The sequence below is a fragment of the Pristiophorus japonicus genome, chromosome 17 (genome assembly GCF_044704955.1).
Source record: "Pristiophorus japonicus isolate sPriJap1 chromosome 17, sPriJap1.hap1, whole genome shotgun sequence".
Taxonomy (NCBI): domain Eukaryota; kingdom Metazoa; phylum Chordata; class Chondrichthyes; family Pristiophoridae; genus Pristiophorus; species Pristiophorus japonicus.
Genome location: NC_091993.1, coordinates 68,760,403 through 68,779,810, shown reverse-complemented (window position 1 = coordinate 68,779,810; position 19,408 = coordinate 68,760,403). Strand labels below are relative to the sequence as shown.

The window sequence follows — 19,408 nt, the reverse complement described above, 5'->3', positions numbered from 1 at the left end:
ACTAGGGGGCACAGCCTCAAAATACGGAGGAGCCAATTTAAAACCGAGTTGTGAAAGAATTTCTTCTCCCAGAGGGTTGTGAATCTGTGGAATTCTTGCCCAAGGAAGCAGTTGAGGCTGGCTCATTGAATGTTTTCAAGTCAAAGATAGATAGATTTTTAAGCAATAAGGGAATTAAGGGTTACTGGGAGCTGAGTCCACGACCAGATCAGCCATGATTTTATTGAATGGCGGAGCAGGCTCGAGGGGCTAGATGGCCTACTCCTGTTCCTAATTCTTATGTTCTTATGTCAGAGAACCCCCAACTAGTGGAAATAGTTTCTCTATGTACCCCATCTGTTCCCCTCAATATCCTGAAAAATTTGATCAGGTCATCCCATAACTGTCTAAATTCTGGGGCATACAACCCTAATTTATGTAAACTCTCCTCGTAACTTAATCCTTGAAGTTTGGCTATCATTCTGCACTCCCTCTAAGGCCAATATATCCTTCCTAAGGTGCGGTGTCCAAAACTGCTCACAGTACCCCAGGTGTGGTCTAACCAGTGTTTTGTACAGCTGCAGCATAACTTCCACCCCCTTGTATTCTAGTCCTCTAGACATAAAAACCAGCCTTCCATTAACTTTTTTGATTCATTTCTGTACCTGTTCATGACATTTTAATAATCAATGTACCTGAACCCCCAAGTCTCTTTGGACCTGCACTGTTTTAACTTCCCACCATTTATAAAGTACCCTGTTCTATCCTTTTTAGGTCCAAAGGATGGCCTCACATTTGCCTACATTGAAATCCATTTGCCAGTTTTGCCCATTCACTTAATCCATCAATATCCCATTGCAATTTTATGCTTTTATCTACACTGCCTACAATGCCGCCTATCCTTGCTTCATTGGCAATTTTGGTTATATGACTTTCTATGCCAGCATCCAAGTCGTTAATAAATACTGTGAATAGTTGAGGCCCCAACACAGATCCTTGCGGGACACCACTAGTCACATGCTACCAATGAGTACCGACCCATTATGCCTGCTGCCTGTCGTTCATTCAATTTCATAACCAGGTCAATAACTTGCCCTCAATTCCGTGGGATTCTACATTAGATAATAGTTTCTTATGTGGGACTTTATCAAATGTCTTCTGGAAGTCCATGTAAATAACATCCATAGACATTCCCCTGTCCACCACTTTAGTCACCTCTTCAAAAAGTTCAATCAGATTTGTCAGGCATGATCTACCTTTCACAAATCCATACTGGCTCTCTCTGATCAACTGAAAATTTGGAGGTGTTCAGTCACCCTATCGTTAATTATAGAATCTAGTAATTTCCCATCTACATATGTTAGACTAACTGGTCTATAATCCTCTTGTTTCCCACTCGTCATTCTTAAAAAGCGGAGTGATATATGCAATTTTCCAATCTAAAAGGACGGTTCGTAAATCTAGAGAATTTTGGAAGATTATAGTTAGGGCATCTGCAATGTGCTCACCTACTTCCTTTAAACCCTAGGATGGAAACTGTTATGTATGCAACACATTGTAACCAGAATTCTACCGTCACCAGAGAGCGCATCTGTTGGAGTCCCAAGGGATCCCAGCATCCCTTGGGAGCACTGCATATAAGTAGGCTGCCCATACTGGGCGGGCACTCTGAAGTCAGAATAAAGAGATTAAGGTCACACTTACTCAAGTCTACAGTACTCAGTCACATTGCTTCATTTGAAACACAACATAGAAACATACAAACATAGAAAATAGGTGCAGGAGTAGGCCATTCGGCCCTTCGAGCCTGCACCACCATTCAATATCATGGCTGATCATTCACCTCAGTACCCCTTTCCTGCTTTCTCTCCATACCCCTAGATCCCTTTAGCCGTAAAGGCCATATCTAACTCCCTCTTGAATATATGCAACGAACTAGCATCAACAACTCTCTGCGGTAGGGAATTCCACAGGTTAACAACTCTCTGAGTGAAGAAGTTTCTCCTCAACTCAGTCCTAAATGGCTTACCCCTTATCCTTAGACTATGTCCCCTGGTTCTGGACTTGCCCAACATCGGGAACATTCTTCCTGCATTTAACCTGTCCAGTCCCGTCAAAATTTTGTGTGTTTCTATGAGATCCCCTCTCATCCTTCTAAACTCCAGTGAATACAGGCCCAGTCGATCCAGTCTCTCTTATGTCAGTCCTGCCATCCCGGGAATCAGTCTGGTGAACCTTCGCTGCACTCCCTCAATAGCAAGAACGTCCTTCCTCAGATTAGGAGACCAAAACTGAACACAATATTCCAGGTGAGGCCTCACTAAGGCCTTGTACAACTGCAGTAAGGCCTCCCTACTCCTATACTCAAATCCCATAGCTATGAAGGCCAACATACCATTTGCCTTCTTCACTGCCTGCTGTACCTGCATGCCAACTTTCAATGACTGACGTACCATGACACTCTGGTCTCATTGCAGCTCCCCTTTTCCTAATCTGCCGTCAATCAGATAATATTCTGCCTTCGTGTTTTTGCCACCAAAGTGGATAACCTCACATTTATCCACATTATACTGCATTTGCCATGCGTTTGCCCACTCACCTAACCTGTCCAAGTCACCCTGCAGCCTCTTAGCGTTCTCCTCACAGCTCACACCACCACCCAGCTTAGTGTAATCTGCAAACTTGAAGGTATTACATTCAATTCCTTCATCTAAATCATTAATGTATATTGTAAATAGCTGGGGTCCCAGCACTGAGCCCTGCAGCACCCCACTAGTCACTGCATGCCATTCTGAAAAGGACCCGTTTATCCTGATTCTCTGCTTCCTGTCTGCTAACCAGTTCTCTATCCACGTCATTACATTACCCCCAATACCATGTGCTTTAATTTTGCACATCAATCTCTTATGTGGGACCTTATCAAAAGTCTTTTGAAAGTCCAAGTATACCACATCCACTGGTTCTCCCTTGTCCACTCTACAAGTTATATCCTCAAAAAATTCTAGAAAATTTGTCAAGCATGATTTCCCCTTCATAAATCCATGCTGACTTGGACCACCGATCCTGTCACTGCTTTCCAAATGCACTGCTATTTCATCCTTAATAATTGATTCCAACATTTTCTCCACTACTGATGTCAGGCTAACCGGGGTCTATAATTACCTGTTTTCTCTCTCCTTTCTTTCTTAAAAAGTGGTGTTACATCCAGTCGATAGGAACTGATCCAGAGTCGATAGACTGTTGAAAAATGATCACCAATGCATCCATTATTTCTAGGGCCACTTCCTTAAGTACTCTGGGATGCAGACTCAGGTCCCGGGGATTTATCGGCCTTCAATTTCCCTAACACAATTTCCCGCCTAATAAGCATTTCCTTCAGTTCCCCCTTCTCACTAGACTCTCGATCCCCTAGTATTTTCGGAAGGTTATTTGTGTCTTCCTTCGTGAAGGCAGAACCAAAGTATTTGTTCAACTGGTCCGCCATTTCTTTGTTCCCCATTATAAATTCACCTGAATCTGACTGCAAGGGACCTACGTTTGTCTTCACTAATCTTTTTCTCTTCACATATCTATAAAAGCTTTTGCAGTCAGTTTTTATGTTCCCAGCAAGCTTCCCCTCATACTCTATTTTCCCCCTCCTAATTAAACCCTTTGTCCTCCTCTGCTGAATTATAAAATTCTCCCAATCTTCAGGTTTGCTGCTTTTTCTGGCCAATTTATATGCCTCTTCCTTGGATTTATCACAATCCTTAATTTCCCTTGTTAGCCACGGTTGAGCTACCTTCCCCGTTTTATTTTTACTCCAGACAGGGATGTACAATTGTTGAAGTTCATCCATGTGATCTTTAAATGTTTGCCATTGCCTATCCACCGTCAACCCTTTAAATATCATTCGTCAGTCTATTCTAGCCAAGTCACGTCTCATACCATCGAAGTTACCTTTCCTTAAGTTCAGGACCCTAGTCTTGGAATTAACTGCGTCACTCTCCATCTTAATAAAGAATTCTACCATATTATGATCACTCTTCCTCAAGTGGCCTCACACAATAACTGGCGACGAGTGATAGATAACGAACCATCAGGCGAAAATGCAGAGAACTGTTGGTATCCTGGAGAAATTCTAATATGACGATTTGGAAGCCTTCATGGAGTGACTCGATCAATACTTCGTGGCCAACGAGCTGGAAGGGAATGAGAATGCTGCCAAATGAAGGGCGATCCTCCTCACCGTCTGCGGTGCAACACCCTATGGCCTCATGAAGAATCTTCTTGCTCCGGTGAAACCAACAACCAAATCGGATTTAGTTGCTCCCGCTGGTCCGGGAGCATCTAAATCCGAAGGAGAACGTTCTGATGGCAAGGTGTCGATTTTGAAGTCTAGGAAGTGGTGAGCTACATAGCCGAACTAAGGTGCCTTGCAGGACATTGTGAATTCGGTGGATTCCTGGAGCAAATGCTAAGCGACTTTGTGTTTGGCATTGGCAATGAGGTTATCCTTCGCAAACTATTCACTGTTGAAACACCAAACCTGAGCAAAGCCATAACGATAACCCAGGCATTTATGTCCACCAGCGATAATACCCAACAAATTTCGTAGCATAAAGATGCATTGGCAAGTACTGTACACAAAGTAATGTTGTTTGCAGACAGGAATGCATATGGCAGAACGTACACGCTTGCAGCTGCACGACCTCAGATGACTCAGAGTCCGCCATCAAGTGTGAATGCGAGGCAATTAACACCTTGTTGGCACTGCGGAGGTGGTCATCGAGCCCATCAATGCCGCTTCAAACACGATGCGTGCAAAGGCTGTGGAACAATGGGACACCTCCAGCAAATGTGCAGACGAGCTACAAACCACCACGTTGCAGAGGAAGACCGATCCATGGCAGGTCAAACTAAACTAGAGGCTCGAACCGAGGAGGCAGAAGTGTACGGGGTACACACCTTCACCACGAAACGTTCACCGATCATGTTAAAAGTTGAACTGAACGGATTTCCAGTATCCATGGAATTGGACACGTGTGCGAGTCAATCTACCATGAGCAAAAAGGCCTTCGAGAGGCTGTGGTGCAACAAGGCACAAAGGCCCAAGCGCCCAAGCTGAGCCCTGTTCAAACCAAGCTGAGAACTTACACTAAAGAGCTGATCCCTGTCATTGGCAGCGCAGCAGTAAAAGTCTCCTATGATGGAGCGGTACATGAACAACCACTGTGGATTGTACCAGGAGATGGCCCCACACTGTTCGGCAGACACTAGTTTGGAAAAATCCGCTGGAACTGGGATGACATCAGAGTGCTTTCGTCCGTCGACGACGGCTCATGTGCCCAGGTTTTGAGCAAGTTCCTGTCGTTGTTTGAGCCAGGCATCGAAAATTTCTCTGGGGCGAAGGTGCAGATCCACTTGGTTCCCGTTACACGACCGATCCACCACAAAGCACATGTGGTGCCATACATGATGCGAGAGAAAGTGGAGATCAAGCTGGACAGGCTGCAACGAGAGGGCATCAGCGTGCCGGTTGAGTTCAACAAGTGGGCCAGTCCGACTGTTCCGGTTCTCAAGGGCGATGGCACGGTCAGAATTTGTGGGGACTATAAAGTAACGATTAACCGTATTTCGCTGCAGGACCAGTACCCGCTACCCAAGGCAGACGATCTATTTGCGACGCTGGCAGGAGGGAAGATGTTTACGAAGTTGGACCTGACCTCGGCCTACATGACGCAGGAGCTGGCGGAATCTTCGAAAAGCCTTACCTGCATCAACACGCCCAAAAGCCCGTTCATCTACAATACATGCCAGTTTGGGATTCGATCGGCCGCAGCCATTTTTCAAAGGATCATGGAGAGTCTACCAAAGTCGGTTTCGCGCGCCATGGTTTTCCAGGACGACATATTGATCATAGGTCGGGACACCATCTAACACTTGCAGATCCTGGAAGAGGTTCTAAGTCGGCTAGATCGTGTGGGACTCCGGTTGAAACGCTCGAAGTGTGGTTTCCTGGCGCCAGAGATCGAGTTCTTAGGGAGAAGAATCACAGCAGACAGCATCAGACCCACCGATGCCAAAACAGAGGCCATCAAGAACGCGCCGAGACCACAGAACGTGACGGAGCTGCGGTCGTTCCTGGGACTTCTCAATTATTTTGGTAATTTCCTACCCGGGTTAAGCACCTGGCTAGAACCTCTACATGTGTTGCTATGCAAGGGAGATGACTGGGTATGGGGGAAATCACAAGAGACTGCTTTTGAGAAAGCCAGAAATCTATTATGTTCCAACAAACTGCTTGTCTGTATGATCCATGTAAATGTTTGGTGCTAGCTTGCGATGCGTCTTTGTGTGGGGTCGGGTTACAACAAGCAAACGAATCGGGAACATTGTAACTGGTCGCTTATGCGTCCAGGAGTTTGTCCAAGGCCGAAAGGACCTACAGTATGATTGAAAAAGAAGCTCTGGCATGCGTTTACGGGGTGAAAAAAATGCATCAGTATCTGTTTGGGCCTAAGTTAGAGTTAGAAACTGACCATAAGCCGCTCATATCGCTATTCTCAGAGAGCAAAGGTATTAATACCTATGCCTCTGCTCGCATCCAAAGATGGGCGCTCACGCTGTCTGCATATAACTATGTAATTCGCCACAGGTTAGGCACAGAGAACTGCGCTGATGCTCTCAGTCGGCTACCATACCCCACCACCGGGGTGGAAATGGCACAGCCTGCAGACTTGCTCTTGGTGATGGATGCATTTGAAAAGTAAAGTCACCCGTTACGGCCTGCCAGATCAGGACCTGGACCAGCCAGGATCCTTTACTGTCCCTTGTAAAAAAAAAACTGTGTCCTTCATGGGAGCTGGTCCAGCATCCCAGTGGAGATGCATGAAGAGATCAAGCCATTCCAGCGGCGCAAAGATGATACAGGCGGACTGTCTTTTGTGGGGTAATCGCATGGTTTTGCCGAAGAAAGGCAGGCAAACGTTTATATGCGACCGACACAGTACCCACCCAGGCATAGTAATGATGAAAGCTATAGCCAGATCCCATGTGCTGTGGCCCGGCATCGACTCAGATTTGGAATCTGGCTTGCGCCAATGCAACACTTGCTCTCAACTGAGCAATGCACCCAGGGAAGCACAGCTAAGTTTGTGGTCATGGCCCTCCAAACCGTGGTCTAGGATCCACGATGACGTCGCTGGCCCATTTCTAGGCAAAATGTTTTTCGTTGTTGTAGATGCTTATTCAAAATGAATTGAGCATGTAATAATGTCTGTAAGCCCGTCCACTGCCACCATCGAAAGCGTACGAGCCATGTTTGCCACTCACGGCCTGCCTGATGTCCTTGTCAAGCGACAATGGGCCATGCTTCACCAGCGCTGAATTCAAGGAATACATGACCTGCAATGGGATAAAGCACGTCACATCTGACCCGTTCAAGCCCGCATCTAACGGCCAGGCAGAACAGGTAGTCCAAACCATCAAGCAAAGCTTGAAACTTATGTCGGAAGGCTCCCTACAGACCTGCCTGTCCCAAGTCCTACTCAGCTACCGCACCAGACCCCACTCGCTCACTGGGGTTCCCCCTGCCGAACTGCTCATGAAAAGGGCGCTCAAAACAAGGCTCTCTTCTAGTCCACCCTGATCTTCATGATCATGTCGAGGGAAGGCGGCATCAACAAAGCATGTACTATGATCGCGCAAATTTGTCACGCGATATTGAAGTCAATGACCCTGTATTTGTACTCAACTATGAACATGGTCCCAAATGGCTTGCTGGCGTTGTTGTAGCCAAAGAAGGGAGTTGGGTGTTTGAGGTCAAACTTGCAAATGGACTAACTTGCAGAAAGCATTTGGACCAAACCAAACTGTGATTCACAGACAGCCATGAGCAACCTGAAGATGACACCACCAACTTTGACCCTCCGATACACATACACACACAAGTGGCAACCGACATCAAGGTTGCTGAACTCATCATCCCCAGCAGCCCAGCAAGGCCAGCTGCACAGCAGCCCAGCAAAGGCCCAACTCACTCACCTGCACCTGTGTTTGTACCGAGACGATCAACTAGGGAGCGGAAAGCCCCAGATCGTCTCACCCTGTAAATAAGTGTACTATTGACTTTGGGTGGGGGTGGGGGGAGGGGGGAAAGTGATGTTATGTATGCAACACCTTGTAACCAGCATTCTACCGCCACCAGAGGGCGCATCTGTTGGGAGTCCCAAGCGATCCCAGCATCCCTTGAGGGCACTCTGGAGTCAGAATAAAGAGACTAAGGTCACACTTACTCACGTCTACAGTACTCAGTCACATTACTTTATTTGAGACATAACAGAAACCATCTGGCCCTGGGGATTTGTCACTCTTTAGTGCCATTATTTTTTTCATTACTGATATTTTACTTCAGATAATTTTATTGAGTCCCTGTCCCCGATTCAATATTAGTTTCTTTGGGATTTATGGCATGCTTTAAAATACTATAAATACTGATGCAAAGTAATTATTCAACATATCTGCCATTTCCCCATTGTTATTGACAATATCTCCACTTTTTAAGGGGTCAATACTGCTCCTGACCACCCTCTTTTATCTTATGTAACTGTAAAAATTCTTCACATTGATTTTGATATCCCTTGCAAGTTTCTTTTCATACTCCCTTTTTATAGCTCTTACTATCTGTTGTGTAACCCTTTGCTTTCCCATTCGCCAGGATCTGTGCTTTTGTTTTGCATTTTTGTATGCCCTTTCCTTTAGTTTTCTGCAGTCCTTTACCTCTTCAGTTGTCCATTGCTGTTTTTTTTTTTGGCAAGTAGAGTCTTGCCCCTCAGGGGTATAAACTGATTCTATATCACATTAAATTATTTTTTAAACATCGTCCATTGATCATCTGTTCTTTTACCCATTAACAGATTTGCCCAATTCACTGTGGACAGTCTCTGCCTCATCCCATTGAAGTCGGCTTTATCTAAATCTAGAATCTAAGTAGCTGTCTGGAAGAGTTGGGAAACAAAATGCACAGGGAGGTTTAATTCAGGGTTTGACATTTGTCTTCTGTGCAATTATGCCACCAATTTCATGCTGGAGGGTGTGAAATAAACACCCAGGAGAAATAAACAATGGCATTGTCTGATGGCACAACCATTATTAAGCAGATTACATCAATATTCTGATTTAAGGCCCTAGAACCCATTGATATTATTAATGAGTATCCTCAGTCTCGGGCCATTTTTGATGGAAATTATTTTTTGTCCAAAATAGATTTCCTTGCTCAAGCATTTCTTGTAGATAATATGCAGACATTTGGAGCAGAAGATAAGACGAAGCTTTCTTCTGTGGCAACCCAAAGTTATATTGTCCATCCTGCTCCAAGATACAAAGAAGTTTAATTATCAATTCGCAACTCGCCAAGATGTCCAACCTATGTCACTCTCTGAGTAATTAAATCTACTCCCCGTGTATCTTTTAAAAATTTGTATTCAGGGGATGTGGACATCGCCGGCAAGGCCAACATTTATTGCCCATCCCTAATTGCACTTACATGGTGGTGAGCCATCTTCTTGAATACTACTGAGTAGCTTGCTAGGCCATTTCAGAGGGCAGTTAAGAGTCAGTTGGCTCATTGCTGTGGATCTGGAGCCACATATAGGCCAGACCGGGTAAGGACAGCAGATTTTCTTCCCTGAAGAACCAGATGAGTTTTTATGACAATCTGATAGTTTCATGGTCACCATTACTGATAGTAGCTTCTTTTTTATTCCAGATTTATTTAATTGAATTTAAATTCCCCAGCTGCCATGGTGGAATTTGAACTCACACTCTGGATCATTAGTCCTCTCGATTACTAGTCCAATAACATACCTATGCCACCGTACCCAATTCTTGCCTCTTTTGAACTTCCGTTTTTGCCTCCTAGTTACAGAAATTCTAGTTATATTAAACAATTTCATAGAATCATAAAACAACACATAAAAAGACCATTCAACCCATGAAGCCTGTGCCAGCGTTTTTCTCCACGAGCTACCTAGTTTAATCCCACTCTGCCGCCTACTCTACATACCCTTCAAGAAAGGAAGCACTTGCAATTATATAGTGGTTTTTAAGTCCTCAAGATATCATAAAACACTTCACAGGCAATGAAGTACTTCTAAAATGCAGTCACTGTTGTAATGTCGCCAAAAGGGGCAACCAGTTAAAATATAGCCATTAGAACTATTCCTCTTTTCCAAGCAATTATCGACTACCCTTTTAAAAGAACTTTTGGATTCTACATCAACAACAGCCTGGCTAATAATTAGCATTTTAACCACCCTGTTAAAGAATTATTCTTTTTGGAATTATTTTAAATTTGTTCATCTTCCCAACCAGTGGAAACAAGTTATTACTATTGACCTCACATATTCCTTCATAACCTTTAAAACCCGAATTAGGTTAGTGAAATGGGGCTTTCGAGCTCTGCTATAATTAAAGGGTTAAAGATGGGTCTCTGGACCAAAAGGAGCGAATAGGCTTTTGTAGTGGTCAGATTGACTGTTGCAAGCTGTGTAACTTGAGGACAATTACAAATAGCCAAACCATTGAACCACAGGAGGCTCAGAGAGGCAGTTAAACAGAGCAAGGGGTCAGAAGTAACATGTTGGAGAAACTCCATCTGGTATGAGACATAGGCGAATGCTTGTGTTACGCGAAAGGGAATTAGTCAATCAGCAACTGTGCATGGTGGCTTTGGGCCAATTAAATGGCATAGGGGGATCGTGCACGAGGCTGACATGCATCATTAAATGTATAAAAGATTGCTTGAAACTTTGTATCATCGGAGAAGCCTGGCTACAGAGAGAGCAGGCGTTCTCCCCACCAGTGCAAATAAAGACTTCTTGAATCCTTGAACCAGAGTATTTAAAAAAATACTCCACTACAGTTAGCCCTTAACCTTCTCAGCTTTAGTGAAAAAGCTGTTAAGCTTCTGTTCACAATTTTACCATTTCTATCTTCTAAAAACCTTTTTAGTGAAACAGCATAATATTTTTAGTGCAAAAACATCAGGTTTTTTTCGGATTCAGCCTAGAATATGCGCTCAAACCTTCATAGTGGGACTTGAATCTATGACCACCTGACTCAAAGGCATGAGTGCTAAGCAGTCACATTGAATTGACGTTTTACCATAACATTTTTATGACCGTTCATCTCCAGTGCTTACTTCCCCATCCAAACCTCTCTAGATTTAGTCTGCTTGTTCTATGATGTGCATCAGCAAAATGCATTTCTAAATAATTTGCATACAATGTAAATGATAACTCCAGCACTGATCCTTAAGACACCCCACTAATGACCTGCCTTCCTTCTAATGCAGCATTGGTAGCAGTGACCACCGTACAGTCTTTGTGGAGACGAAATTCCATCTTCACAGCGAGGCCACCCTCCATCGTGTTGTGTGGCACTACCCTGCGAGCCATTCAATGCTCCTTAAAACTTGCCATTATCAAATGCCAGGCACATACAGGCCAGTCGAATGAGGTGGCACTTGGGAATGCCAGAGCTGATAATGCAGCTAGGTCAGCAGCTCTGTCGAAAGGGGGGATGCAGGTGTCATTGTTCCCACTAAGGAAAAATAATTGCTCAGACCCGCCACCCACTATTAATGACGTGCTGGCCTTTCAGACACAGGCCAGTACGGAGGAGGTGGTGACCTGGACGAAGGATCAATGTTATAAAAATCCAGAAGGAATATGGGTTCACCATGACGGCCGCGTGGTGGCCCCTAGATCCTTACTTCCATGGATTGCCCGATGTGTTCATACATTCACACATGCAGGCAAAGGGGGATTGGCAGATTATATTTTGGCAACTTGGTATGCACCAGGTATTTCGGCAATTGCAAAACAAATCTGTGAAAATTGTGTTACCTGTCAGACAATGAATCCGGGTAAGACGAAAAAAGTAGAATCTGCCTCCCACCCAAATCCAGTCGGGCCTTTTGTACATTTACAAATGGATTTTATTGAATTACCTATGTGTATGGGATCCAAGTATGTATTAGTTATTGTAGATGTGTTCTCTAGATGGATTGAAGCCTTTCCATGTAAAAAGGCCGATGCCACTACTGTTGCTAAATGTTTGTTAAAAGAAATTGTACCGCGCTTCGGAATCCCTGCTAAGCTTTCCAGTGATAACGGGTCACATTCCACGGGAACTGTCATAAGAGAAATGTGTAAAGCTTTACAGATTAATCAACGTTTTCATTGCAGTTATCATCCACAATCAGCTGGACTTGTTGAAAGATATAATGGAATGCTTAAAAATAAGCTGGCAAAACTATGCAATGACACTGGACTGAAATGGACAGAACTGCTGCCCTTAGCTTTGATGGTAATGCGATCTGCAACCAACAGAACAACAGGCTTGTCACCACATGAGATAGTTATGGGACGTCCCCAACGACTACCTTTTACAGCACCATTTACTGCAAAACAGATGGACATCCACAAAATGGAGGAAAATATGTTGAATTATTGTATTGCACTAACCAAATGTATTTCCAGCTTTCATTCACAGGTAAAGGAAGCCCAAGTCAAGCCAGCGGAAGGGAAGTGTCATAACCTGGAGCCAGGGGAATTCGTTTACATCAAGATTTTTAAAAGGAAAAGCAGTCTACAGCCAAGATTCGAAGGACCATACCAGGTCTTGCTGGCGACCAATACTGCAATCAAGGTAAAGGAAAGACCAACATGGATCCACGCATCCCATTGCAAACGGGCACCCGACCAGGAGGAAGGGACGAAGGAATCAGAGGAACAGAAAAAGGAAGACTGAATAAGGAACTGTATGGACTATGGGGACTGATGGTGCTGGGCTTGACAGGGTTTTACTTCACATTATTGATTACACCAGGGGTACAGACCCACCACCGAAGGGAATTGCACGTAAACGTATTTATGGCACTGAGTCATAGGTATGCTCAAGAAAGAAACTTGTCGAGTTGCTGGATATGTTCCCATGTACCTGTCCACTCCAGGGGGGGTATTCCCCTCAGATCTGTCCCCTTTAACGAATCAGAAATGGTAGAATGGTTGACAGTGCAAAACAGGACAAAACTAACTAAGGGGCCAGAAACAAAGGAGCAAACAGAATGGAGGTCGGCAGGGTATAAACTTACAGCCTTCCAGGGATGGTACCAGCCCAATTATGATAATAACCATCAGCCTCCCTTCCTAAGCATTACTCCCAGAATAGGAAATCCTGAGGGTATAATATGCCTAGTGAGTAATGAAACTAAAAGAAATGGAAATGGAGAGACTGTACAAGATCAGAATGGATTGAGTTGTCCTTGTGAAGGACAAAATGGGGGAATGTGGAAATGTATTTTTATCTAAGCTGATACCATACGGTATTTGTGTGCCTTTTGATTAAAATGGAGTCCTGGCCCTTCCAGAACTTTCTGCATTTTAGCAGCCAACTTATTATGAACAGCTAAACCTGCTGTTAGATGGCTGATGGTTATCAGACAGCTAGGAGACAAGTCATGCTGAGACAAGTAACCCCCCATGGTGCTCTCCTATTGTCTTCACTACAGGAGTTCCATGTCACCCCACCCTTATCTTCTAGCCATTATCTCTTTCCTTTACCTCATCCATTTGAAGCAAACAGGTAAACTGACCAGGAAATTGGATAATCCTGATACAATACAAGACAGGTGATAGCCCATTACCTATGACTCATGGAGTAATGGCCGTTTGGCTTTCTGATAACCCTGACAAAAGGAAATATCTTGACACCATTTCAGTCCAGGATATAGTAATTAACTCTTTATCTGTATTCACTGACTGTGAGTCAGAGCAATACACAGGGAGAGGCCAGAACTTGGGTTTTACTGTATAAATATCTTGTGAAGCTGTACCATTGCGGAGGTTTCATTTGGCCCTTGACTGAGTGAAACCTACCCCTTGCGAGCAAGTAAATTAAAAGGGAAACTTCCATCGGAGCTGTAAGTGTCGGAGTCATTCTTTTCTGAGGTCGAGATTTCGACACTACCACCGTGCTAAATTGGGTAGATTCAGAACAGATCTAGCAGCTCAAAACCAGACATCCATGAGGCACTGCGCCATCAGCAGCAACAGAATTGTTTCCCACCAAATCTGTAGCGTCATGGCCCGACATATCCCTCACTTTACCACTATCAATAAAGCCAGGGGACCACCCCTGGTTCAATGAGGAGTGCAGAAGAGTATGCCAGGAGCAGCACCAAGCAAACCTAAAAATGAGGTGCCAACCTGGGGCAGTTGCAACACAGGTCAACATACATCAGCATGCCATAGACAGAGCTAAGCGATCTCACAATCAATGGATCAGATTAAAACTCTGCAGTCCTGCCACATCCAGTAAACAACTAATGTGAGGAGGCAGCTCCATGAATATCCCCATCCTCAATGACGGCAGAGCCCAGCAGTGAATGTAAAAGACAAGACTGAAGCATTTGCAACCATCTTCAGCCAGAAGTGCCAAGTGGATGATCCATATTGGTTTGTTCCGGAGGTCTCCACCATCACTGAAGCCAATCTTCAACCAATGTCATTCACTCCACATGCTATCAAGAAACGGCTGAGCTCATTGAATACAGCAAAGGCTGTGTGCCCCAACACATCCCAGCTGAAGACTTGTGCTCCAGAACAAGCCGTGCCTCTAGCCAAGCTGTTCCAGTACAGCTACAACACCAGCATCTACCCGACAATGTGGAGAACTGCCCAGGTATGCCCTGTCCACAAAAAGCAGAACAAATCCAATTCGGCCAATTACCGCCCCCATCAGTCTACTCTCAATCAGCAAAGTGCTATCAAGCGGTACTTACTCAACAATAATCTGCTCACATATACTTAGCTTAGGATCTGCCAGGACAACTCAGCTCCAGACCTCATTATGGACAATAGTGCTGAATTCCAGAGGAGAGGTGAGAGTGACTGTCTTTGACATCAAGGCAGCTTTTGACCGAGTGTGGTATCAAGGAGCCCAAGTAAAATTGAAGTAAATGGGGATCAGGGGGAAAACTCTCCACTGGCTGGAGTCATACATAACACAAAGATAGATGTTTCTGATTGTTGGAGGTCAATCATCTCATCCCTAGGACATCACTGCAGGAGTTCCCCAGGGAAGTGACATAGGCCCAACCATCTTCAGCTGCTTCATCAATGACTTTCCCTCCATCATGTCAGAAGTGGGGATGTTCGCTGATGATTGCAGTGTTCAGTTCTATTCGCACCTCCCTAGATAATGAAGCAGTCCATGCCCGCATGCAGCAAGAACTGGACGACATTCAGGCTTGGGTTGATAAGTGGCAAGCAACATTTGCGCCACAAGTGCCAGGCAATGACCATCTCCAATAAACGAGTCTCTAACCACCTCCCCATGATGTTCAATGGCATTAGCATCGCCAAAACTCCCACCATTAACATCCTGGGGATCACCATTGACCAGCCACATAAATACTGTGGCAACAAGAGCGGATCAGAGGCTGGTTGTTCTGCAGCAAGTGTCTCACCTTCTGACCCCCAAAGGCTTGCCACCACCTACAAGGCACGCCACCATCTACAAGGCACAAATCAGGAGTGTGATGGAATACTCTCCACTTACCTGGATGAGTGCAACTCCAACAACACAAGAAGCTTGACACCATCCAGGACAAAACAGCCTGTTTGGTCAGGACCCCATCCACCACCTTAAACATTTACTCCCTCTACCACCGGCGCGCCGTGGCTGCAGTGTGTACCATCTACAAGATGCACCGCAGCAATTCGTTAAGGCTTCTTCGGCAACACTTCCCACACTTGCAACCTCTACCACCAACAGGACAAGGGCAGCAAATGCATGGGAACACCATCACCTGCAAGTTCCCCTCCAAGTTACACCATCCTGACTTGGAAGTCTATCGTCATTTCTTCGTCACTGGGTCAAAATCCTGCAACTCCCTCCGCAACAGCACTGTGGGAGTACCTTCACTACAAGAACTGCAGCGGTTCAAGATGGCGGCTCACCACCACCTTCTCAAGGGCAATTAAGGATGGGCAATAAATGCTGGCCTTGCCAGCAACGCCTACATCCCGGAATGAATTATTATTTTTTTTTAATCCGTGAACAACTACTTTTTGCTTCCAGTGATCAAGCCAATTTCCAATCAACACCAAAAGATTTCTCCCTATTTTGTGCTTTCCAACTTGATGGACCAATATCCTGTGTTGCATTGTGTCACAATCTTGAATTGGAACCATGACTAAGCTCTTCTTATCCACAAAGTCAGTTATAGCCTTGGAAAAATTCCAATAGCTTCATGAGAGGTCATATCTGATAAAAAGACATGTTGACATCCTATTATTTTAGTCCATATTTCTCTAGGCCTTTCATTATTCCTCTCTTTCAGATGTTTCGGACTGACCTATAATTCCCAAGGTTATCCTCATGATCACAAACTAGTGTTACATTAAGTTCCTAAAAATGCTGGAAGGATGTGACCAATTTCAGTAGCCACTTCCTTAAAACCCGAAGCAATTACTGTAAATATTGTGCATTATATTTGTCTACTGGACTATTGAAATTTCCTTAAGCATTCAAAATAGTCCAGAGCCCCCACAAAAATCCTTTAAACCATTTCTGAACATTTTAACCACAATGAACGTTAAATACATACTTACTGCTATTGTTGCTGTGTTAATGGTGGCTCCAGCAGGGACAGCCACCATCATGGTGTTGCTACCAGCTTTTGTAGGGTCGCTAACAGTCATGATTCTCACCCCTACTTTATTTGGGATACCCGCCATGGAAACGCCAGTTGTGTCTTCACCAGGTCTCTTGATGGCTTGTCGACATGGCTGACCTTCACAGATAGAAAGTTTTGAAGCAGAGAGTGTACTGCTGCTCTGACAGGTGGTCACTTGACAAGATTCTACAAGGTTGGACTGTACAACCACATTGCCATTATGGTGAGGCTGAGGCAAGGTTACATTAAAAGTGATTGCTGTAGTTCCACTAGTTAATACAGAGTTCCTGTGTGCTTGCTGAACTGTAGGATTTGGTACTATTACTGTAGTGTGCGCATGTGATTTCACGTTGGAAACTGAAGAAGGGCCATTGCACATTTTGCCCGGTTGAATGCTCTCACCATCCAGATGACACTTTACATCTTGCTGCTCCCGATTAAGAATCTCCCCATTCCCTAAGTGGTTAGACGCGACTGATTTCTCATTAGGAACATCCTTCCCTACGTGCAAACGATCGCCTTTAGCAAAATCCGAGTCCCCATTGATCAAAGGTCTTTTTAAAGCATTTTTCATTTCTGCTGCACCAGATTTCTCGAAAATTGGATCTCCATTTGTTAAGTTTGCCCCGCTGCTAGCTTTGGATTCCTGGAAAGCTGCTGTGCTCTCCACAAATCCACAATGATTCATCCCTGAGCTAGGGCTCTCCTTCTTACTTTCCCCATTAAGCAGCTTCCCAGTCTGATCAACTTTTCCATTTAGGTGTCCATTGCTTGCATTGTAAGCATTACCCAAGAAAGCATTTTCTACCAGTCCAACAGTTTGTTCTTGAGATTGTGAACTGAGCAGGTTTGTAGTATCCTCGGCTTTCTGACAAACCTTTTTCTCTCCTTCAAACTCATCAACTGTTGGGTTGCTTTGGTTGAATGGAACATATGACGACTGGATAGCATGGGTACTGGTGACTAGCTTTGCATTGGGGTCTCCAGAAAGACTGTTTGCTGGATTTGTATTTACTTGGGTCATGTGTGCGTTGGTTAAATTGGTATTCGGCATGACAGTGACAGTAACCTGTTGGTTGAGAGGTGGTCCCTGGAGAATGGTACTCGGGCTGGTGGTAGAAATGAACTGGCCAGGGATAATTTGCACAGTTTGTAGGCCTCCGTGCGGCTGTAAGATTTGCAAGTTTGGCTGACTTACAACCAGCTGCTGAGATTGGGGTTGAACTCCAACACTTGATACTGTGTTGGCCATCATTTGATAAACGACCTGAGGACTTTGAGCCCTGGTAACAGAAGATGACACTTGTGGGACAGGAAGTAGGAGCTTGCCTGCTTGGGAATGAGGGGGTGGTTTAGGAAGTAGCAACTGTTTAATTACACTGGTTTCACCAGTATTAGATTGAGGGCCTCCCATGGAAGGTTGTTGAACATGGACTTGAATTGGAGGCTGCTGGACAGAAAGCATTTGCCCACAGGTACTGGGGTTCACCAGGGAGGATGGTGGCAACTGGGCAGAAGAAATTCCACCTTGATTTGTTAGAACAATCTGATGAAAACTGGCAGGGTATACTTGGCCTTGATGTCCAACTATTACTTGGACACTTTGTTGGGCTTGTTGCTGTTGGAGCTGGGTGGAATTGCTGACAATAGTTAATGGTGTTGGACTAATGTTTTGAAATGTCTGTGAAGAGTTATGACTGCCGGCTATGGTAAAAGTCTGATTGCTCGGCAGTTGGACTGCAGCGGCAGATACAACAGTGGTGGGAGCTGCTGTGTACTGAAGATGCACTTGCACAGGTTGGGCAGTAGAAGGTTGGATAAGCTGTCCTTGGGAGACTATGGCAGCACTTGTAATGGGTTGAATTCTTGAAGCAAATTGAGAATTCGGCAGTGTTTGATGGAGAACAGGAACTGTTGTAGTTGAACAGACAGGTTGCTGTCCAACAAGGGGTTGGTGAGTAACTGCAATATGAGGAAGATGAACAGAGGTGGTCATGGTGGGCAGCTGCACTGCTGTAGTGACTTTGGTCGCTGCCATTTGCATTACAGCATTCCCAGGAGCTACTGTGGTTACTGCAGAATGAAAATTTGGATGAACAGCAGATGCCTGGATAGTACTAGGCTGTATCCCTCCAACAGCTGTGGGCACCTTGCTTGCAATAGTACAGTATTGATGTTGCTGGATGGGAGTACTTATCCCAGGAGGCAGCTGGGTAACACTCTGGGTCTGGGATGTGTAGAGGATTTGCGTGACTGGTTGATTTGTAGAAAAAGTAGATGTAAGGGTTCTGTGCATTTGAATAGCTGGGCTCTGGGTATGAGGAGCAGTCATACCTAGAAGCAACAGAAAGGAAATTGGTTAAGTGCAATAAACCCTTATCACCATTGCTTGCTTTAAAAACTGGAACAGAATTAATTTTACTGATCCAAGTGCAATCAGAAGAAAAATATTTTTCTTATGAATGGTTCTTAAAATTATTCATCTTTTTTATTCATTTTACTTCTATTTGCCTATACCTTCTCAAATCCAGCGGTCTCTAATTTTATTTATTTCCTCCCAATTTTTCCCTCCACTGGAAGCACTCTTGCTATGGTATGACTCTCCGCGATTTCACTCAAGTCTTTATTCTACATCAAAGAACCTTAGAGAGATTTATTGCATAGGGGTATTACAGCATACCCGATCCTCACTTGATGTTCATA

General features: G+C 44.6%; 1 protein-coding gene across 3 annotated transcripts in view; it reads right to left on the bottom strand.

The window, feature by feature from the left end:
- LOC139227776 (AT-rich interactive domain-containing protein 2-like) overlaps positions 1-19,408 on the bottom strand; it is a 277,411-nt gene that overhangs the window by 25,029 nt on the left and 232,974 nt on the right. For all 3 annotated transcript variants that reach the window (XM_070858808.1, XM_070858807.1, XM_070858806.1), the window contains exon 15: positions 16,641-19,039. In XM_070858808.1, coding sequence (XP_070714909.1) covers positions 16,641-19,039 — 2,399 coding nt within the window. The remainder of the gene's footprint in view (positions 1-16,640; positions 19,040-19,408) is intronic.